General features: G+C 33.2%; 1 protein-coding gene across 3 annotated transcripts; it reads right to left on the bottom strand.

Moving 5' to 3' along the window:
- Nucleotides 1-1,241: 1,241 nt before the first annotated feature.
- Nucleotides 1,242-23,846, bottom strand: LOC133190402 (netrin-1-like). Of its 3 annotated transcripts, none has more exons than XM_061326010.1 (7): nucleotides 22,354-23,846; nucleotides 9,378-9,566; nucleotides 5,985-6,134; nucleotides 5,473-5,529; nucleotides 4,168-4,212; nucleotides 2,729-2,794; nucleotides 1,242-2,589 (listed from the first exon to the last, which is right to left on the bottom strand). In XM_061326010.1, the coding sequence occupies exons 1-7, from the start codon at nucleotides 23,384-23,386 to the stop codon at nucleotides 2,243-2,245; spliced, it is 1,887 nt and encodes a 628-aa protein (XP_061181994.1). In that variant the 5' UTR covers nucleotides 23,387-23,846; the 3' UTR covers nucleotides 1,242-2,242. The 3 variants fall into 3 exon arrangements, with proteins under 3 accessions (XP_061181994.1, XP_061181995.1, XP_061181997.1); XM_061326011.1 differs by lacking the exon at nucleotides 9,378-9,566 and adding an exon at nucleotides 9,131-9,319 and having other exon boundaries at nucleotides 22,354-23,845; XM_061326013.1 differs by lacking the exon at nucleotides 5,473-5,529 and having other exon boundaries at nucleotides 22,354-23,845.
- Between the last annotated feature and the right edge of the window lie 227 nt (nucleotides 23,847-24,073).

The raw sequence follows: 24,073 nt of genomic DNA, 5'->3' as shown, positions 1-24,073 counted from the left end.
TAATCGGCATGAAATATTTTATAAGTGTTCATTGGGTTGAAAAGTTTCAATTTACAAAGACGTTGTTGAATAAAACCTCATACGTCAAATTATTAAATACAATTTGTTGTATATTTTGATACTTATCAGTATATTAAAGTATCTGGATGACTGACCATTCATCGTGTTTATGTTTTATTATCTGGGGAAATATGAATATCTGATTACAGGATGACATAAATTATAAAAGTCAAGAAGAAAGTTGAATGCGAGAACTTTCAGCCATAGTGATATCTAATATTTTTTGTCTCCACGAAATCAATCGGCTGGAATATATTAAGTGTCATTTTCATATAAGAACTTATAATGCTTGTTCAACAGGTAATATAGATTATCATTCAAGGAGTTTTGAGTATGAATTGCACAAAAACACATAGTCTTAAGCCTTGATGACCTATCACACATTGTTACGTGTTTTATGGACTAAGAGTGTATTTAAACTGCGCTTTTGAGGGCTTTTCATGTAAAAAGGAAGACAAATTTAGCAAATATCGGGTTAATCTCCTACCACCTTAAAATGTGCCCAAGATTTCCGATATTTAAAAGATAAATATACTACCACTAGATCAAAAGGGTGCGTTCGATGTGGTAGGTGATAAGACATTTTTGATGGTCCTATAGAACGCACCCCAGGCGCTACTCTTTGCAGGTTTTCCTACTATTGTTAATCTATTAAGTGTTAAAAATGTCCAATAAATCCTTAGTAGAATTGCAAAATGTTAAACATTGAAAGTGATATTCTGGCAGTCCTATTCAGACGATTTTTTGTTTCACAGTTATTTTCTAATCGTACATTTCCCCCAATATTTGGTTAACGTTACCACACTCATCAGATAAAAGCTTGATCAAAATTTCAATAAGTGTGAACATCTTCAAAAAAGATTGTATTTGCTTGGATGCTCCATACACTTCTATGCCAACGGCTCTTAATTTCCTTAATCTTTCATTAAATCAAAGTTTATGCATATATTTTTTTTCTGGACCGATATTCATGTTTATTTTGAAACACTTGGATTTGGCGTTTCTTCAATGTCTCTCATGTGCTTAATATTGCGCAGACGTCAAATGAAATGACAAGAAATCTCAATCACAATTGCTGCCTTATATAAACCTTCATATTTTACGTTATGACATGCTTTGATAAACTTTTCCAATCTTGTTCCAAAATAGAAACAAACGGATAAGAATCAGAAAAAGGCAACGATATTTCAAATAATTTTTATTTGGGTTCACGTGTTGAGGTTTAAGAAATGACGGATATTTATAGCCTTCTTAATTAAAATACATTTAATTACAAATAATGTGAACAATAATTACAACAGATAAGTAAATGAATATAAATAATACAACTTATGACATCACCAGAACATTTACTGACCACAGAGAGTATTCCATTTCATCTAAATTGCAGCTAAATTCTGCGTCTTTATGATATCTAGAAATTGACATGACAATGCACTATCAGGAAATAACCTTGTTTCAGCATAATAGTAGAAATTAACACTCTTTATCATGGTGATTTAATTAACATGAACTATCACGATATTGCGAAATCATTTTCAAGCAGAAAAAACGTTAAGGAAATTGATTGTGCGTCATCTCTTAATTCAAAAAGTAGTTACCCAAAATGAAGTACTTAATATCATGTGCTGAAAATTCGGTATTACATCATATAAAACAGCTTATTTACAACAAATTTGCTTTTCATTATAACAAATTGGAAATGTACAGCGAAATGTTTCTAAGACTTTGGCAAAATATACAAATTAAAGTATTAACACAATCCATAATGTTCGCCATTTCAACTTCCAGTCTACATACAGAAAACGAAATCCTTCTTTAAAAAGTCACATTTTCCCTTGACTTTCTGTTATTAAGCAAAACAGTCAACGGTGGAATAGATCCTTTGTGATAATACTCATGAATAAAAAGGCAGTCTAACAATGGCTGTCACTTTCATATTCACATGTTCACATGACCTCATATAATCACGTGACACTTCCTTTTCGGCATAACCACGTGATTTAAACTTCGTCCTTTTGTTTAAGAAAAAAAAACACAGACGTGCTTCATAATTCAAGAGGGCGTCCTTGTCAATTCTTTGATTGCAGCACCCAACTTAAACAAAATTCTGTTTGGTAATAAATCTTTGGTTTGGCTTTCATTTGTTCACAACCATTAAGACATAAATCCCGTCTATACACTATGTTCTTTTCCTGCGATCTGAACTATTACACTTTCCTCTTCTCTCTTTCCTCGTGAATAATCTTATTCTTTTGTGCCATCGTTCCCGATGCCTAATCACAACTGTACTTTTATCTGCAATGTACCCTCCGGGTTTTCCGTAGGGGTTCCGCATTCGACCAATTAGAAAATACCGTCTGCCTTGCCGCAGTTTCGGACATTTACATTTCACATCGCGTTTGGGAACCCATAGGAATGTTTCGCCTCGTTTCTGTTGAGAATTGCGTTTGTATATACTGATAACATTTATGGTATATTTCACCCACTCTCCCTCCGTCTTGCGAGACAGAATACTGGCCTGGATCGCTGAAATTTATAGGGAATAAAATAAAATTATTAAATTAAAAAACTGCAATGTACCTTAAGAAATATCTGACTGATATTCTTAAAAGTTGTATGCCTGAAGCGTGACACAAATATTTTCTCGTTTAATAAATGTACGTACCATAATCTCTTCGACAGAATTTGCGAAGGTTCAGTCTTTTCTGTTTCTTTCTGCATTTCGAACACTCTAAAAAATTCAACACACAAAATGAATTGAAATAGTCCTTGATCAATTCAGATAAAATGCCAAACGCAAAAGCATTTAGATTAACCAAAAGGATTTGATGAGACTGTAGGTCTACTGGTTTGTACTTATAATATTATAAGTGAGAGAAAAGTATGAAGAAATACCTTTGTTGTTCATTGCACTCTATTGTTTAAAATAACCTTGTTTTTTTTAAACAATATAACTATTTACGTAATTTAGTTTTTACTTTTATAGACGAATGTGCTTTTGATATTAATGATTATAAATTGATGTACTTAGTACACTAATCCGCGCACGTTTTTGTTCTTTTTTGCAATTCGAACTTCGTAGAAAAATCATGTCGCATTGCCCAAGGCAGGTCTGTGGTCTTTGAGACATCGGAAATTATAACATCGTTTTTGTAACAAAGACAGACATAAAACCAAATCAGGTGAACTGTGTTATTCCGGGTAATGTACAGACAGCAAATTAAGAATATCCAATGAGGAATATTTCCTTTAATGTGGAGTTTTAATTAGATATAAATGTGCTGACGGTTTTGAGAACGCAAACCACATCTTGAAATCACTAGAATATAATTAAACGCTGAGAGACATCTTTTCCTAGTGACTGTTAGGAAGTCAATGTTTTATGGCCTTACGACAAAGAACTTGACTATCAAATAACAAAGGTGACATGAGACAAATTTTTCTCGGATTTCATAACATAAGTCTGTTTATATGTAATAAAAGCAATCATCTACTAAATACTTGTATAGTATTTCAATGGCATGTTTTGAATATCAAACCCAAACACTTTATTCACAGGTCTGACTTAAAGACATACATGAAATTCCAAATGAAAATAATGTCTTTCATTAAGATATTGATCTTGTGTAGGTACATTCTGATTATAATTTAACTGTGTAATACTGAATGAAGTAAATGAATTCGTTGATAATGTATGAAGACGTCTACAGATTGCAAAATTTTAGAGTGGAATAAAAAAATATTGATGACATTTTCTACTACAATTTGACATTTCCATGGACTCAATACGGCAGATTTATACACCCACTCTCTAATGTATTCAAGGATCCCCAAGATGATCACCCTAATCAACAAATCTTTAATTTTGAACTGTAAAAAGTAATTAAATTAATAGAAGTAAGAGTATTTATTACGTGTTAAATTTTTATTAAATTTCTCGATACATATGTACCCATGGAAAAACCCAGATGCCTATCTTTTGACACAAGTGTGATTCGACTTTGAAAATACAGCAAAGAGTTCTACTCAATCTAGTCCGACAGGTTGTTAATAAGTTGTACCATAGCAAAGCCCACTGCTTCATTAAAAGTTTTGAAAACTTACTGTCTTTTTTCTGCGTTTTAACAGGAGGTGTTGTTTTTGGTCTCTCTGAAAGAAAGAAAAATTAATTCCGTATTAAACTGGTTGGGCAAACCACAGATATAATAATATGATAAAGAAGAAATGCATAAAAGTATTAAATTCTTCGAAAATGTTAACTTATGCAACTTGTATCTCCAAAATTTTGATTATTATTCATCTAAGACTTAAGTCATAAATTACTAGCTTTATCAATGACTTTCTTGAATTCTAACAAATTCTGTTTATGAAATTCACGTTATCATCCCAAACACACTCAGAATTCTTAAGAGTGTTAGTTGCTTCAGCTGTTAAAACCTCCTCAAACTGAAATTAAACGTGTGGCAATTTGTTTTTCGAGTGTTGGAAATCCGAAAAAAAAAATCTATAATTATTAGACTATCCAGTGCGGAACTGTTTCTAAATCTATTAACACAGGGCACTAAAGTTTTATGAAACTGTACTTAGATGGTATAAAAAAAAGTTTCCAAAGAAGAAAGAGATACAAGTATTATAACTATGATCTTTGAAAAAAAAATCGTTAATTCATTGTATAAATTGAAATACTGAATAGCCATTCGAACACGACATTGAGCACTCAGAAGTGAAAGCACAGTAGCTATCAAGCAAGCCTTTTTAGGCATATATATCGATAACGCAGTCACTGGACATTTCTTTTCACAAATTGCCATTATGCAGTGCGAATACAAATCCTTTATTACAATATCATTGATTTTCAGTGAAAAAGGATTCGGTATTTTTAAGAGAAACACACCCGGAAGCAGATGAGAAAAACAGAACATGTAGATCTACATGAAAACGAGCACCAACCAAGACAAAAGTGAAACTGACATGCAGTGATTATTCTTGTGGAGACAGAGAAAGGGTTAATAATTTTCATCTTGTGTTGAAATTTGCTAGAACATGCCGTGTCGTTCATCAACCACACCCGTTTATGTCATACATAAAAAAAAAAACACCAAGTATCTGTGCCTTAGACGTGCTGTTTATCCATCTCCAGTAAATGGAGCAGACTAATGGATTCTGGTCATGCTTATGTAGTCTTGCCTTACGCCATTATACGATACTGTACAGACATATCTGTCTATTCATTAATTACCCATATCTTACTACTCTATTCATGCCAGGTTGAGAATGAAAGAAGCCCCGACATATTATTTCCAGTGCGTATTTTACATTTTTGAAAGCAATTTATCGTGAGAAAAGTCTTTAGCCAGATGTCATAAGAGTGTCTTGACTACGCATGCGCAAAATGTCTTAATCACTAACTAGTTGGAGCGCCATCTGTGGTAGTATTTATAAAGGGTGGTGCTGTCGTCGTTGCAACTGAAAACAGAATAATATGATCGAGATTTCTTATCTTTTTTGAACGTTTGAATAACACTTCAGTATCGAATGGCATTGAAGTATATGAATAGTTAAAACACAGCCACATTGTTACTGAGAAATTTGTATGATTTTAAATACCATTATTCTAAATGTTAATAATGCTAGTACACCCAGCTGAATCAGTAAATAAATAATTATGTAATGTAATAAATATGACGAAATAAAAAGTATATATACAATGTCATACATCGCTTTCACTTTTGATCAGATTTTGGCTGAACAAGAAATTACATGTTTCCATTAAATTGTAAAACATCTTCAAACCATAGAAAATACTGCACTTCTATATGATATAAATAGACTAGAAGTCAGCACAAACAAATGACTTCTTACTTGACAGAATTCAAATCAGAAAACGTATATAGGGAGAAGATATGACAAGATACACTTACTAATACAAGGTTGTATCAAAGAAGCCGTTTGATCGTAGTCACTATGGCAACGGTTGCATGTTCGTCCAATGACGCCATCTTTACAAGGGCACTGACCGGAAGTTTGGTTACATATTTTCCCGAGAGCTCCTACAGGGTGGCAGTTGCAAGCTGAAATTGACATCAAAACAATTCAACACTTAAATCAATCAAAATACTAGTAGATGTATTCTAAGCTTTAAAAAAATTAAATATTCTCTGCATTGTGCATTCAATACACATAAACAAATAAGATACGAGTATTAAACTAAACAGATGTACACATAAAAAATTCAAATTTAAAACTTTTTTTTAAAAGTAAATAATCGACATAAAATTAGTAATGATACATAGGTATAACCTTTTATAATAATAATATCATCACAGGTAAAAGCAAGCAAAGAAGGAAATTATAGATAAAAATAAGCTGTACAAAATGTTTATTATTCCTAAGCTTAAATGACATTTTTGTTCATAATATTGGTCCAAAGTTGCATTTAATTATTCAATAAAATGCAATAGCCCAAATTACAAAAACATACAACGAAAGATTTTCTTCTCAAATTTTACAAACATTGCAATTAAATGATTTAGGATGAATTTCTGAAAGCTATAATCTTAATGAGACTTGAGGTTCGTCCCCTGTCTTCTAACATTCGAACTGTGTTTGGATTAGGTTTTCCGGAAGCAGATTACACACAGTTTCTTTTACACCTCGAGGATCGAATTAACAACTTGAAAATACAATGCAATTCATTGAAAGCAATAGTTCGCTTTTTTCTCGAAGAACCAATTACCAGAGTATATTTGCTTTCTCGCTTTCACTGAAAGAAATCCGCGTCTGATTCGAAGTGAATTGTAAAAAATGGAGTGTAATTTTACAAAGACATCTTTAATAATTCCAAATTAATCGAGAAGGGGAGACGGTTTAAGTGTAATATCTACAAGAACTGCAATTAAACATGATTTCGTGTACATCTAGCTAGAGATATCCTGTCTAATTTGTACGTTTTGTTGAAGGTTTGCCAAGCCCTTATTTTTTTTTTTCGTCTCATCATTGTTTTGTAAACGTGAACTTCGTTTTTAACCTGGTACCCCCATTCCCAAGTCCAATTGAGATTTTACTGGCTTTAAATTATCATTATTAAAAGAGGGGATTGAACTAAAATGGATGATGCTAGAATGGGATTTGAGGGATGAAAGCAATTTAGAATAACGATGTCCTTACTTCTAGAGACATTAAAGATGTATTAGAGACCTTCTCATTCGTAATGAGGTGGGGATAATAGGAAAAGAATTTGGGGGACATCTTTGGTTTGCTGTGACAATGTGAGAAACTGAATAAATCAGATACGTTTTTGATTGATTCTTGAAAAGATTTTCGTAGAATTTATTCAGGATTTCTTCGTTCAAGCTTATATCTGGCATATACATGTTTGTTTAGTTTTCATCATCTTGTGTCAAGGTAAATAGATCCATGCTTGATACTAGAAATCTTAACAGAGGGACATTTTCATACCATACTAGTATGATAAATTCGAAAATGGCTGAAATAATGATCAACTCGATAAGCATATTGCTAGGCGCAACCCAGACATCATTCACTAGGAAAGGACATATTTGAATTATCTAAATCCTTAACATTTCGCAAGGGTGAGCATTGTTTTCTACATCCAAAACATCGAAATTGAATTTTAACTATTTAGCTTTAAAAGAGCTACAAATTCCAATGTAGAAAAGGAGACCTCCCCCTCAGCTTTGCAGAAATTAACAGCACACCAGTCTCACGTCACGAGTGTGCTTCTTCCTGGAATGTTTCCTGAAACTCCAGCAACGTGCGACTAATTATCCCAGCGAAGAAAATCATACAATTCTTTAATATCTACTTGGTAAAATCATTACAACTAGTGATCTATGTATGTAGATTAGCATAAAACACCTGGGTATCGCCGCCCGCTAACAGAAGCGGCTCTTTAACATGTGGAAATACAAGAAAAAAATCGCGCATTTACATTTTACTGAAGGCAACCAATAATACGATCATAGATTGTAAACATCTGTTGTAAAAATTTGTTGTTTTTTTTTTTTTTAGAATTTTGAAATTGTGGTCACAATGTCTCTTCAAAAATTCATTGTTGTTTTTATTTTGTGGAAATTTCTTTCTGTTCTTTGACGATTTACATATTCATAACATATTTTAAAAATGCGGTCATTTACTTTGTTTTAAAATTTTGTTTTTTCTTTGTTTGTTTGTTTTGTTTTGTTTTTAAACATATTGAAGAAGATTTGAACATGATTTGGGATTTGGGAATCCTGGTAAAGATTAGTAATCCATAATGAAATTATATACGTGTAATAGTATGTATTAAATGTATTGATGGAAAGATTTGGCATAATAGTTAAAATGTTATATGAATAAACTAATATAAAGGATACATATAAAAGCATGGTTTAGTAAATAAACATATGTGCAATGTATATTAGACCTATGTATCGCTGCAGTCGCATGCTTTTAGTTTAATAGTGTTGTCATTAAATTCTAAATCTCTGCCATAAAATGCAATGCTGTACAAATTAGCACGCCATATACAGAGATCCTATTTCGCTAGCGTGTAAATTGTGTGTAAATTGCGTGTTGCAGATGTTTAAGGTTTTCATACATGTATGTAACATTTTTTTTTAATGTTTCTGATTTTGAAAAGATGCTAGAGTTTTTAGTGAAAATCGGGTGATAATATTACAAGCTTTATTATGAAACTCAATATGCAGTCAAAGTGTGTTTAAATAAATCAAAATATAAAGTTTACGTGTTGAAGATATTATACATCTATATTATACACAGTTTACAGAATACTGAAGCAGTCGCTCTATGTTAAAGGTTTAAATCTCTAACCCAAAATCAAAAGCAAGGGTTTTACTCTCTTATTCAAAAGCAAACAGAAAAAATAGTGCCGGCACCAAAGTGGAAAGAAAGAAGTAGTGCAGAGAGGTTCAAACGGAGCTTAAGCAGGAACTCTAATCTCTGACAGTGTAAAAAAAAGGTTCACTTTTCGTTAGTCCGATTGAGCCTCTGTACAAGTAGTGCAGGTGCTTGTGTTTTAAGACTACGGTGCGGACGAGACTCATACCTTTACACGCCCTTCTATCAGTAAGAGTTTTTGTGGGATCGCGGTAGTACCCTTCTCGACAATAGTGGCAAAACCGCCCGGCCGTGTTGTGCTTGCAGCGGAGGCACACTCCTCCACTCTTTTGCCCAGAAAGGAGGTACAACTCCCTATTGAAGTGACAGCGTCTCGCATGCAAATTACAATTACATGCTGCAAAATAAAAATGTATACAAAAAGTTTAATACAGCTGGACTCAGAATCATCTTACCTTTGCACGCTTTACGGTGCGTAATCAATTTTTGGGGGTCTCGGTAATATCCCTGGCGACAATAATTGCAGTTGCGGCCCGCCGTATTATGGCGGCACTTGATGCACACCCCACCGCTCTTTTGTCCAGAGAGTGTGTACAGACCAATGTTAAAACGACAACGACGGGCGTGAAGATTGCAATTACAAGCTGAAATATATAAACAGAAAGCACTTCATGAATTAATTTGTGGCAAATTGAAGAACTTCTGTCAATTGATGGAACCACTTCCGTCTGTATCGCCTGTCTTTCCTTAAATAAAATTTGTCATTAAATAATTAATTGGAATATATTTTTTATAATATGATTGAAATATTCCTAGCCCTCTGATTGGCTAAAATCCGTCTCATTCTAGAAATCAAATTATACGATTTAATGAATCCTAGCTCTCTGATTGACTAAAATCCAATTTTCTAGAAATATATATATATATTCACCTGCACCAAAATTTCCAGGTGAATATCTGATTTTTTCTTCAATTGGACCAAAAATTTATGGAGGATATCAAATTTGATTACATTGATTATGTTCTATTTGTCATCTAATGAAATCTGGCCTTTCTCACTGCGTTCTGATAGGACTATATACAGCAGACATAAACAAACAAGAAAGATGGCGAGTTTGTATAATTTAGTCATTGATTTGCAAAATAAAACAATTATTGTCGTTTTTAGTCAATACGATAATTTAGCAACCTCAAAGTAATATATATAATCATTTCGCCGTTGAGACTCATTGAATATTGTACTTCTTAGCTAAGTCATGGTATTAACCTCAGAAACAGAAATAATTGTATAATTATAAAGACAAGATTCATACTCAAAAGATTCATTTCTCTTATCTGACACTAAAAAGATGAAAATAAATCCAAAGTAAAATATCATGAAGTAAATAGTATTTATATATACCAATTAAATAGTCTATAATAAAAAAAACTACTAAAAGTCTTGAGAATTTTAGCGTTCAATATTTTTGTGTTTTATTGAACGCCGAGTTTGCATATATGTATACGAGTATGCCCCGAAACATTCCGAATGCGAGTATTCAATATCGAACGCCTCGTTGTAAACAAAAACAAAAAAACAAATGTCGTCTGATCAACGCTCAACGGCAATATTTTTGGGTAGTGGATGCTTAGTATGTCAATTTTCACAAAAAAAAAAAAAAAAAAAAAATGAAATTATTAATTAATAATTTAATACCTATAAGCCTTAATAAAAACCTCAACAGCAAATCATACCGCTTGGTAGGGTTATTGGAATGATGTGATATTGAACACTTCCAGGACAGACGCTGATGTTGCACAGTTTTATTTTAAATACGGATAATGATAAATTCTCATTAGTTTGAGCTACTAAATTTAATATATAAATAACTAATATAAATTAAATGTTTTAGCTATATAATAAAGGAGTTATTGAACTTATATTGGTGAATATTGGTACTCAAATTGGGTGTACAAATGCACTCGCAAGGTCGTGCATTTGTACAGCCAACTCGCGCCAGAATCACCAATATAAGTTAAATAACCCTATAATATAGTATTTTTAAAATCCTAATTATCGACTTAGCTCAAACTTAAAAAAAAGGTAATTCTAAAAACAAGTTGTTTGTCAATAATAATTTGCTAAGAAACTATACCCAGCTAAGCTCATTTCGCATTAAATATTGACTTTAACGAATAAAATCATACTTAACGAAACTCTTAAAAGCAATACATAATTATGATAATAAGTATAAATGCCCAGTGAAATGGATGTGTTTATTCATACAACAGATGTCAGTAGTTAGTCTAGACCAAAAATAATTTTGTTAATCGTCATATTTCTTATCAAATCTTATACTTTCACAAGCTTGCACTTATATTTTATCTTAAATACTGTACAAAGTATTCGAATTTTACAAGCCCTCAAACGTTATTATTTTTTTTTAATACCTTTTCGCTACATATTTGAAACGGTTGGTTGAAAATATTTTTAAATAATTTTCATTTCTTTTTTAGCTATTTTTGTGTTTTGTACAGGGAAAAAAATGTCAGGATCCGAGCACGTCGGTTTTCCGCTGATGTATTGCGCGTGCTTCCAGATGGAAATTTGTAAAGCCCATCAGAGTTTGCTAAAAGATGGTTAACAGAATGAAGAACGCTGATGGAGAGCAGGCGAGGTTGCGTGGAATTTTCCTCACATCTTGCGCGTCCGAAGCAATGTTTTTACAATGACTAAACCACCGCGTGGATTTGAACGTGTGATAAAATAACTGTTTTACTGCACATGGTGCGCCGTTTTTCTCAATTCTTGTTAGATTTCATTCACAAAAAATATAAAACACACACAATATCTTTTAAAAAATGTACCAAACCCCATGTTTGAAAAAAATAAATTTGGTTAGATTAAAAAAATTGACATGAATAAACACCTGTGCCATATTTCAGATGAGCATTTTACATTTTTAAATTGTTGTCAATTTGAAGACAATCATCAAATTGCGGAATAAAGCTTCCGAATTCCCTTATCTCCCCAATATAAGATTGCTGGCTTAAGACAGGTTGCCTATCTCATTGAGAGCTGTGAATAAGGCGAAAAGCCGTGAACTAAATTATTTATGCCTCTTAATATCTCGATATCTAAAACTTCAGTTCTACTTAATATGAAAAAGGGGTTACTCCACTAGTTCTAAAGAGTAGCTACCATCTAACGAAAACATGGCGGTGAACAAGAGTACAAGACAAAATACAACAGAGCATCCAGGTTAAAGTAAAAAAAAATAAGGACGTTTGCGATAAAATACAGGAGTGAGATAATTTACGAACGCCTTTGTGCAACATACAAGATATTGGGTGGTCCTTTTACACATATGTCACTCACTTTCTTTGTAAGTGACTTTCGTTTTCACTGGATGTTTAACATGGGAGTAATTCAAATCTAGCGCTAATTTTCTTCACTTATTTTTTTTCCAAGTATGATTTTCATCGTCAGAAAATTTAGAGAATTTCAATTATTCTAAAGGCGGGGTACTACTCCAATTTATTTAATATAAATTAGAGAGGGGGAAAAAGTGACACATCGATATATGGCATATTGTTTTTTTTTTATCTGAGTTTGAATTTATCTGTCTTATTACAGGCAAAAAAGGCGGATACTATGGCCTATATTTAAACATCAATACGAGAAACTGAATTTATAAAAAAAAAAATCCTATTTAATACCGCTAAGAAAATAGGTGTTTCACTAATGATTTTGAACCTGCTTATGTTTATAACATATACCTTATTTTCTTCGTCTAGACTCAAAAGTATAACCCCCTATCACTGTGATTAATTATGTTTCTAGTAGTTTTGGAAGGAAGCAATCAGAAGCTCCGCTGTCTAAGATATTCTGCACGACTTCACCCTACGTCGATTCTATAACATCGAGTGTTTTTGAGACAACAAACGAGGTATTTCAATTTCTACCAACGAGGTATTTCAATTTTGAGAAAGAATTAAAAGTCAAGAACAATATTTTAAAATAATGCAAACCAAAAAAGTTCTGTACGCCGAACAGGTTGCCGTTGTTGAATTTTTATGTAATTAAAAAGAAAAGGAAATTAGGAAAACTGCACTTTATGAATTTGATAAAAGGACATCGTCATCAAAAACAATTCAGAAAAATAAAGATTAATTTTGTAAGAGATTATATCAAAGTGTGTATCTATGTGCATCTCAATTTTCAGATAAGTTTTATTCTGATAAACAGACATGAAATTTGATGGAATGTCTTCCTCTGAGATAGACTTAAACCTTATTTTTTAGAGCCTGTATCATCCACGTATCTTGTATTTCATACGTGATATCTATTCATATTTACCCCACCTTCTCCTCTATTAACATATATCACATTTCTCATAAATTATATCTGTAGGCCGATTTAAAAAGTTTTTAAGACTGGTATATGCGTGCTGAAGTGGGGGGATTTGCATTGTTTATTTTGCCACACGAGTTGAATACTGGGTCAAAATGATTCAGCGGTCATGCAAATACGCATGGAGGCACGGGAATTTTGTGTTCGACTAACTTTTGTGCTCCAAAGTACACCATTATATGGGGTAAAGTGAAAAAAAGAACCTTGAATTTTCGAGAAAAAAAATTAAGACTACTCAAATGAAATTTGGATTTAATTCCTGATTTTTGCCTCGCTATTCTAGTATAGACAAAGAGACGATAGTATGTTGAAGGGGTTTGAGTAAATAATTGGTTAATAAAAAAAGTTAAAAAGGTCCGTTGATTTTTAGAGTATTCTGTAGATGGAATGGATTTCAATGAAATACCAATTATTCTTATTGAAATTACACATTCAGATACATAGATCAACAATTAACAAAGGATTACATCTGGTTAAGGAAATAAATGAATTGGATCCGAAAATACAAAACTTGAGTAAAACAAATAAGGTGTAATTCTAGTTCGAATCACTTGAAATGGAGTTGAGAAGGCCGAAATTTAACGATATTTGGAGCTGAAATCAATAAAATTTCTTTAAAGTTAAATCAGAAATTTTTACTAAATAATGTTGCTTTATAACTAAGGAAGAAAAATTAAGATATTCAAGGTGAAATACTTAAAAGAAATGCCAAATGCAAGGCTTTTTTAAAAAACGTAAATAAGGGTATATTTATTGTGTTTGCTATTTATTCATATTGTTGTGATATGTTGCACTGCTTGTACCTAATAACATAAACTAGTCGATGCATGTGGTTAAAATTATTCTATAAGAGTTTTTATAACGAGCACAATAAAACATGGTATGTAGTTAAATAAATATGAATATACTTTGTTTTACGAGGACTTGATGCAAGACTGAAATCGTCTTCAGCGTTAACTTACATGTACTAATCCAAGAAAAGACGTTTTGAACTTTGGTTCGTAGTTGAATAGCAAGAAAAACTTGTAGCTTGAGTTTAATTTTTTAACTAATTCAAACAAGCTGTTGGTCAATTTTAATTATTTCTTACGGTTCACTGTATCGCCAAATCGTGTCAATATCACATTCCCTCTTACTATCAGATTCAATGAAAAGACCCACGTGATCAAAACTGAAACATGGTATAGAAATGCATGTTTAATTTTGACAAGATAATCCAATTACACGCGTTATTTTCACTTTATTTACATACTGAAAGGAACTGCCGTCGACAACTGTGACCGTATTATGACCAATCATATGTACAATCATGATTTTCTGCGGGATAACAATGGCTTCTCTACAAGAACTCTTTCCGGAGAACCGAACCATATAAAAGACTGTCACATCCCCTGCCGCTCGCGATCAGAATCATGTCAAAGAAAAAAAATAATCATTTTATATCCTCGTCAAACCCACTGGTTTGTTTTCAAGCAGTTTCACAGAAATTGAATTTGAAACGATTGGCAACAAACTGTGAAATGTGATACAAAGATCCGGAACATTTATGTCGGTAGTTTTCCCTGAGACCCCACAATTTTCCCCAATATATTTTGAATAAAAATCCATCATCTTTGCATAGCGATATCTTTGCACTAACGCGATACGCCCAATTAAATAATATACTGTCTCAGTGTCGTTTTATATTCCAATCTTGATTATTCACGTTAACACGAGAATTTGAAATAAATCTCAACAAATCAAAAAAGCGTAATACTGTGTACATATTGACATTCATAATTAGATATTTACACCAAACGGTTTCAACTTCCCGTAAAAGCACCAACTGTAATATATCAAAAAGCACGTTTAACAATGAGTGACGACTTTCATTTAATTATGACAATATGCAGTGCAAACGAAATATTTTATAAAGGACCCACAAGGTTGCTGATAAAAACTTTCCTAAAAAAACCGGAAATATCACACATCTATGACTTGATTTGCCTCCCTTTATGAGCTGACAGCAGATAGACTTGAATGAAGCGGAAAACGTTTAAGATGCAGTTGGACAATATCTGCTAATCCAAGTTAAACATGGTTTATGTTATGTAGATATAGAGAGAATATAACTGATAAGCAGAGCATCTGATGAACCCGACAGCTGATAACAAAGACATTCTGGAGGGTTTCATGGCAATTTCTTTGAATAGTAACGGTAAAAGATTTTTTTTTAGCTGGGAGGCTTATATTATTTCTGAAATCGTACAACCAATATGACATTACACAGTACAATTACGTGAAGCTAATAGCTGTAGCAACATTACGGAGAGAATCCAAATTGTCACTAGAACAATTGCACTGATATGCTTTTATATGCTTCACATACATGTATAAAGCATTGCTTCGTCAATAATACCACGTTCCTGTACTCATTGAAACAATAATCACATCTAGGTAGAAAGAGGCTTATTTAAAGTACATTGTACTTGTATTTTTTTAAGGAAACCGAATTAAGAAGTATTCCAACAAATCGAAGACATTCTCCTTTTTTAAATTGGCACCGATCGGCCACACCTTCATCTGACATTTTTACAATTCTTGTCTGATGTCTGCAATGTTGACATATTAATGCTGTGGCAAATGCCAGCTCGTATGTTGAGACGAACGTTCCAACGTAGAGAAATCAAGTTCAGTTTCTTTTAGGCAGAAAAAAAAGGCAAATTAATGTTCCTGATATCATCAAAATGTTAGACTGAAGAAACTGATATCACTTGTTGATGCTTTCTATCTTAATTGTTTATTGGCAAAAAAAGAAACATTTATTAAAATCGAGACACGAAAAACAGTGCGATCTCAATAGAATCATAAGAGTATTATCACGTCTATCATTTGTTTTAGGAAATTGAATTGCGGAATAACAGGATATGATTTTTATTAAATGCGTTGGAGGTTGTGTAAAAAAGAACCATGAAAAAAATATTTGACAATTGCTTTCTAGATAGGCCGCAGCTGCTACGATTTACAATAATTGATGAAAACAAAACGCAGAATTGGAGGCGAACCGGAAGCAGTACTGTGATTTCTGGTGAATAAAATTCGCATCAAAAAAGCACAAAACGAAAAGAATACGCATATGGGGCAGATTTGTCGACATTTGTTATCATATTATTTCTCTGTGTGGCCTTGTAGCGAAAAATCCATTGCAACATGATAGATGTTACGCTGTCTTCATTTTTCAACATTATCAATGCATTTATAACTTTTCTCTTCCTGAACTATCAAATTTCATTTGATGAGTAACTTTTGTCTAAGAATTACCGATAAAAAAGACACAGATATGTCAGCTCGAAAAAAATTCTTGCTCGGTTTTAAAACTGTATAAATTCTGTACTCTATGATTTCCAAAAATTAAATGTCACAAAAACAGAAAATTATCCTTTTTTTGTTTTTTAATTGAAGGTTGAATCTGGCGAGATGGAACCTCATTAATGATAATGCAAAGTATGATGTTTGAAATTTCTATCAAATAAGACCACCATGGCCACTGATAATTGTATTAAATCCTGTCCTAGCTGAACCTTCGTTTGTTCTTGATATTTTAATAAGTATCCTTTTGGGCCACAGGAATTTTATGGTTACATGTACAAGAAGTATTTGTAATTCTAGCGCCCATTTATTACTTAAGACTACGAATATTTGATCTGTGTTTGTAAATATTACTAAAATTCATGAGATTTGAAGAGAAGAACTCCCATGGCGTGTTTTAATTGTTTTCTGCTCGGGTCGTTTCGGACGACGAAATCTAACACATACGTGTGCGGTTAATACAAAAAATTATCATTTCGTGTCGCTACTAGTTTTCAAATAAGATAAATTCTTTATTCTTTGGGATAACAGATGTTTTATTATCAGTGATACAATCTTGCACACTTTTCTTCTGTCTCACCTGTACCGCCGTCAAATCACATTTGTTTTACCGAAGGAAGAGTATCTTGGAATCGCATGGGGTAATATATAAAATTTAAAAAATTGCAAACCACCAACCTTGGTAGAATTTAAAACAGGGGATGCTTTTGTTTATTAACGTTGTCAAATTTTAATGTAGATTTATATGAAAGCGATAAATCACGAGTAGAAAAAAGAGTTCACCTAACCATCAAACAAGATAATGGGTACCTTGACTTGCGTCTCAAAAACAACCATGAGCGGGGTTAAGTATCGCCATATCAGGTTCAAGACATAGCGTTTAATAAATGAAGGGAAATACATTCTAACTAGTGTTGGGTGTGCATACTTTAACGCAGTCGTTTGATAAGGAGTATTTTAGCACTTTTTAATATACAGTATATGTCTTAATCATGGTCTTTGTGATGTTTAATCCCTTGCCTTGTTCTGAAATGCAACCTGGATTAGGAACTTAAAACCTAACTGAAAAACCATATATCCTCCTCTTGTTCATCTTTAACCTGTTAGTCTTTACATTTACATGCCAAGACATTACACCGAATAAATGTATAGTCATGCATGGATCAAATTTTTCAAAACTTAAATATCATGCATTGAATTTTTAATGTGCTTCTCGAGACCGTCCCGGAAACACCAAAAAAGGAAATCGCTGTCTTGAATTGATTACAAATAACAATGTCAAATCATTAAAGCGAAATTTGACAAAAAAAAAGGAACCCAGTAACCTGTTGAATATTCGGGTTGGCAATCTGTAGAAAATTGGCAAAGAGTAACATGTATCTAGTTTTTCTTTATGAGTAATTCATCTTATTCATCACCTGAGATAAATTTAGGATTGTCATTGGGGTGGAATGACTGGCCACCACAAGAGAAGCACGGCCAGTGTGAAAAAGTTCATTACAATTTGTCTTTGTTGTGCCTACACAATACCCAGATCTAATGCAAAACAAATAGGAACGAAAGAGCCATAGGGCAAGGCAAAATCTCTGTTCGGGCTAGGTGTTCCGAAAAGTCCTGTATTTGTTACCTTTTAGAGGCTATTGTGTATCGAGAACACACCGAAAAACTATCATGGAGTTTATGCAATAACTCGGATAGATAGCCACGAGAGGGTCGGTCTAGAGGGTTTACATCATGGGGAATGTGACACTAAGTTTTTGACCTTACGCCCCTCCTAATTATAATGACTGAACCATGCTAAGTTAATTATACGTTTTCGTTTCAAATCTCAATTGTGAAATACCTGAATGACCTCCCATTTTTTCGTCTGATCTATGTCTGAGTAAGGATTCAAAATTTTGGGTATCGGGATCGGATTTTGTGTGTGGCCACGACACGAAATTTCTGCATTCTTCCGCATCCGTATATTCAAATCTTGCTCATTCTTAGTGGATAGGGGAAGAATGCAAGTACGACTGCAATTTGCTTAGGGTTAGAAAAGATCGTTGAGTCAAGTTTCACTGTCAAACGACTCTACACATATAATATTAACTCGGTCCCTTGCTTTTTCGCGACCTTTCACTATTCATAGGGATCATTGCCGTGTATATGCATATTGAATGAATCCCCGTCATAAAAAAATGTGTAAGCCAACTATGTGAATTAAAATAACAATGAAGATATCATCTTGTATATAAAATAAGGGAGCATTTAGAACCTCTGGAAGTGTTTCTCAAAAGGTTATAACTAAATTCTGATCCCGTTCATGACGGTTTTTTTTTAACGTTTTCGAACAGTTTTACAAATCCTCACAAAAGCCTTTTACGACTTTGTGAGAGCCATATCCAACATTTTGAAGATTCTAATTTATATGTTATATTGATATATTCCTATCGATAAGGCACGCAGTAGAAGGGCCACACTAACACCTTGAGACATCTCTACGACAGCTTATCAAGAACATTTCAGATCAATAGCAACACAGGTGTGAAAATATCCTGCCATGCTGCTCTTTAGGAGAAAAACAAACTCTCCAAAAGATTTTTGACAGACGGATGATGACAGAGGGATCAGATGTGTGATCATTCACAAGAAAGAAAGCAAATATCTTCTTATTTTTGTCACAAAGAAATTGAAATATACATTGTGTATCACTGACGCAGTTACATTCGAAGATTTCTTTCTACGCATTATCTTTTCTGTCATATCTCGTCTGCCACTGTCTCAAATCGTGATTTTTTTTTATTATATCATCGACTCTTTTCAGAATCCCTTATTTTCCAGGGGGAAAAACCTCTAAATATTGAGAACTTTGTACAATTGTAGATTGAAGATAAGTGGGAAAATGCAAAGAATAGCTTTCTTTTTCTTAAATATATTAGTTTTATAGTAAAATTCTGTAATTTCTTTACACAAGAATATGTTTTTTTCTTAATAAACTGATCAGTGCGTCTATCGAACACTATACGAACCAATACAACCAATTTCTTTGGCTAAATTCAAATCGTCAATATTTGAATAGGCAAAGTGCTAGATAAGATTTCTTTCTTACGCATTTTCCGTTTTAGGGGTGTGAATCCGAAATTTTTATTAAAGAAATCTCTTCCACTGGAGTTTTGTTTAAGTGTTTCTTTCAAGCAAATGCTTCTCTGATAATCCAAGCATGTTGGGAACACCTGGTTATCGGTAGGCTAATGAAGATTTTTAGTAGAGCTTACTTTTTAAGCTAAACTTAATTTTATTATTTTTTTCCCGAGGAAAAAGAGACAAGAACGATTTTTTCCCCATAACGAGTCCGGATATTATCTTTGAAATATAATAATAATTGATGATGTTCTTGATCCTCTTTTCCTACAATTCTTGGCACTTGGTAAAACAGAATATTAAGTACACTTTGCACAGATCATGGTTTAAAAGAATCTCGAATACCAATGAGTGTGATAACGTCTTATGCATTATCATCAAACTGCAATTTCTCATTAAAGTTAAACTAAATCAGGATGATTTTCATCCCTATCTCTTCTCTATAACCAAAAATGTTTCAACTTGTTTATGTAATCTCCAAGAAAAAGTTGTCGGGGCCTGTCCTTATAAAAATATTACGTCCCTTTTTACATCAAGGAATTCTGATAATCAAGCTTATATTTCTAATTCAGGCTACTTGAAAAGTGTTAGCGTTGACACCTCCATTGTTCGGCTCGGCCATTGAGAGTGATTTAGAAATAAAACAAACCACTGAGGTAGCCCTTGCTCTGAAATCAGATAATGGAGTTCCACATTGAAATAAAATTAAAATGCCTTAAATCGGATCAGAAAACTTGCTCGCAGTAATCCCCATTTCAAATAGCGATTAGCGAATGACACCTGCGTTTCGTTACTGGCATTATATCAGAATGATTTTTACATTTTCTGGTGTTATAATTAATTGTGTGGGTTTTAATTATGTTTACAGGTTAAATCTGACATAGGTGCCCACTGCTTTTAATTGTTACGCAGAGGAATGGACTTTCGAGTGGTTGTTTTTCTCAATGACACTCGCGCTGGTCAAATATTATTGGATTTTCAACAGATGACATAGAATGAAGTTGAAAGTGTAAATGCAAAAATATTTAGATTCCCCCGTTTCAATGAAAAATAGACAAAGTGCGTTTATTTTTCCCCTTTTATGGTTCGTTTGTGATCGAGTATGGGATAAATGTGACTCAGCCAAATAAAAGGGTATCACCCTCCATGAATTGAAGTTTCACATGCAATAGAACAATTGTAGTGAAATTTGTAAAATTTGAATCCGTTGGTTTTTACTCTATTAAGTTTCATTTAAAAAGAAAACAACACCATGTTTTTTTTAGTAGTCTGCATAGTTTTATACAAAATTTATTCAATGTACTCTCCCTTATTTATTGTAAATTTTTAAGAATGTTTTTAAAAGTACATATTTATATGAAGTAAACGAATATGCGTGCATCAGAAACACTGAGAATTTTTTTTGTAGTGAAAATTTATACTTTTCCTTTCGACAATTGGACTGGATTAAACATCATCTCAATTTCCTTTCCAGTTCGCCAAAATCTTGAATGAAAATAAACCAAAAATTTACGCGGTTAATTTGATAGGTTTTTTTCCTAACTGGAATCTTTTCACAGTTGGAAAACCAGCAATTGCTCGTTCTAAAGGCGGCTTATCAAAGATGTTCATCGGCAAAAGCACATGCTTATCTGTGTATGATATTTGCTTATTTAATGTTTTAACGGTATTGCACACCTCAACACCTCGGTGTGTTTTAACCACGTGCAGAACCAGATTAAAACAACTAATAAATTCCCACCAAATTCCATTATATCTCTTTAAAGTATCTTGCTAACAATCCGTATACAAAATTCTACTTCAAGTCTTATCATTAAATGTATTAACATGTTTTAATCTTTTAATATTTGCGTGAAGAAGAAACAAACCCGGATTTTTGATTTGCAATATATGCTTCTAATTATTTAAGATGAAGACTTAATGATAGGCGAAAAAAGCTCTGTGTTTGAAACGGTGAATTATTGCACTTGCGTGTAGAATAATTACACGTTTTATTAAGTTACCCCTTGGCGGATAAATCTTTAATGGAATGAATGACACAACAGTTTATTGTGCTGGTAGTATTTAAAAGAACAGGTGTTTAAAGGGTTTAGATAATTGTCATTAAATGAAATTAAATCCAGTTTACAAGATTAAGGATTACTTATAAATGTCATGCTGTGTTTTTACATTGATCAGCTGATTTTGTTCATTTGTTGATAAACAGGCGTGATTTTGATTTAAATCGGGAGTAAATCCAAAAAGTTTAAGAATAACAAGTAAATTAAAAATAGGAAATGTCAATTAAAGTCTGAAAGAAGAAAGATTAACACACTGCAATAAAAGATTAATTCAATAAATAACAATGTAGGGTAATTAGGGATTGGTTATAATTGTTTTTTCCTTGAAAAATGTCTTGTCAGCAATATGAAGTTTTACCATACTGAAATAAGATATAAAGTGAAAGTGCTTATTTCTTAAAAAAAAAATTTAAAAAAAAAAAACAAAAAAAAAAAAAAAACACGTGGATTCCATGACTCAAAATTTGAAATTTATAAATGATAAATAAATTCTGAAAAAGAACCTACCAACACATGCATTAGCATCTGCGGATGTAGCCCTGGCCCATGGTCGGTCAAAATGGAAAGGTTTACACTTTTCGCAGTCGTTTCCCGCCGTGTTATGCCTGCACTCGCAAACATAGTTTCCTGCGCGGTTTTTGACGCATTTAGAAGCATGGCCGTTACACTTGCATCTTCCCCCTACAGCCAAATCGGACATGGCATAATAATAACTTTCCCTCACCCCATCATCATCTTCATTTTCATCATTGTAGGTGTTAAGTCGGTTGAAGACAATCATAATATCGGTAGCGGTGACCCAATCTTGAAGAATAGCATTATTCTCAAAATCATATGCAGACGGTCGACCCTCTAGGGTACTAAATGCCACCCGAGCCCCGTTTAATGGCTCGATGCTACTATATTGTTCCGTACAAAGTGCTTCTTGCTCATTAGATCGCGAAACAACGCCTTTGGGAGATTTTCCAAACATCTTTTTACAGCTGCTGGAATAATATTGAAATGGAATCCAAGTTTTACCATAATCCATACTTTTGAATATTCCCATTGATTCTGGTCTCGATGAACAGAATTGTAAGCTTATGTAGGTGAGCTCGTATTTTTTGTTCAGAGCTAGCTTTAAAGTAACATTCTGAGGGTATTGTAAATACGTGTTGGACATCCAGCATGTCAAGTCGTTGGCATTGTTGAGGTCTGTTAGATATGATGGGGGATGCATTCTTTTTGGATGCTTAGCATCACAGATAAAACAATTTCTAATCACTCTGTCCTTTTCCCTCGTCGACTGACAATACCGACTCGGTGGTGACCCGCACGTGCTGGAGGCTACCACCTCTTGTCCGAAAGCAGCGTTCACAAAATCAGGAATGCACATTTTTGATTCACCCCTTTCGTCATAACAAGGGTCATCGGGTGGATCCTGGACAGAGAACATATTAAATTGTGCTGTAACTTTAACGTACATCACAAACCACAACAGGACGTAAACAAAGTAATTCCGGAATAGTGATTGCAAGGAATATTTGAATTTAACTTTCATCGTCACAGGATGTTTCTATTCTTATCCAATAATGAAAAAATAAAAACGGGAACACACAAGATTTAGAAATGATATTCTATGAATGCATCGCGATGGTATCTCTGAATTTCATCTCGAGCCAATATCACGTTCCACATAAAATCATCAACATCTTTTGTGCATCTAGATCTCTTCCTTCAATGACGTAGAAATTTCCTCATTTCCATTCTTCAGCTATTTGTTTATTTTTAAATGAAGAAATTTTGATGACTGTGCACTGAATGACTGAATCTTTGTATCAGATGACGAGCCGATTCAGCGTTTGATTATTCGCCTTTTCTCCTATCTCTATGATTAGTTTGTCCTAAGTCGCTCACTTCTAAAATCCATTCGTCAAAGAAGATATACAATGGAGAATATATATATACCTCAATAAAATATGAAAAACACGTAAATTTCTCTTTTGCGCTTTATACAATGAGTTTGCTTCTCTTAGTCTCTTTCAATAATGATATGTGCCTATAAGAATTTTCAGCACCACATCGACCCGCCCACCTTCCCATCAATCAAAGCAGCGAGGGTTTAGAAACACCTATTTACAATAGCAGGGTATTCTAATGCCACTCCGAATGCCACAAATACCCGCCTATATTAACTAAGCCTGATACGTCATGCCTTGTATTAATTAATCGGTACTGGTCTACATTT

The sequence above is a fragment of the Saccostrea echinata genome, unplaced genomic scaffold (assembly GCF_033153115.1).
Source record: "Saccostrea echinata isolate AGI-Se365-2 ecotype Australia unplaced genomic scaffold, CSIRO_AGI_Sech_v1 ptg000022l, whole genome shotgun sequence".
Classification (NCBI taxonomy): Eukaryota; Metazoa; Mollusca; class Bivalvia; order Ostreida; family Ostreidae; genus Saccostrea; species Saccostrea echinata.
This window is presented reverse-complemented; position numbering and strand designations above follow the sequence as displayed.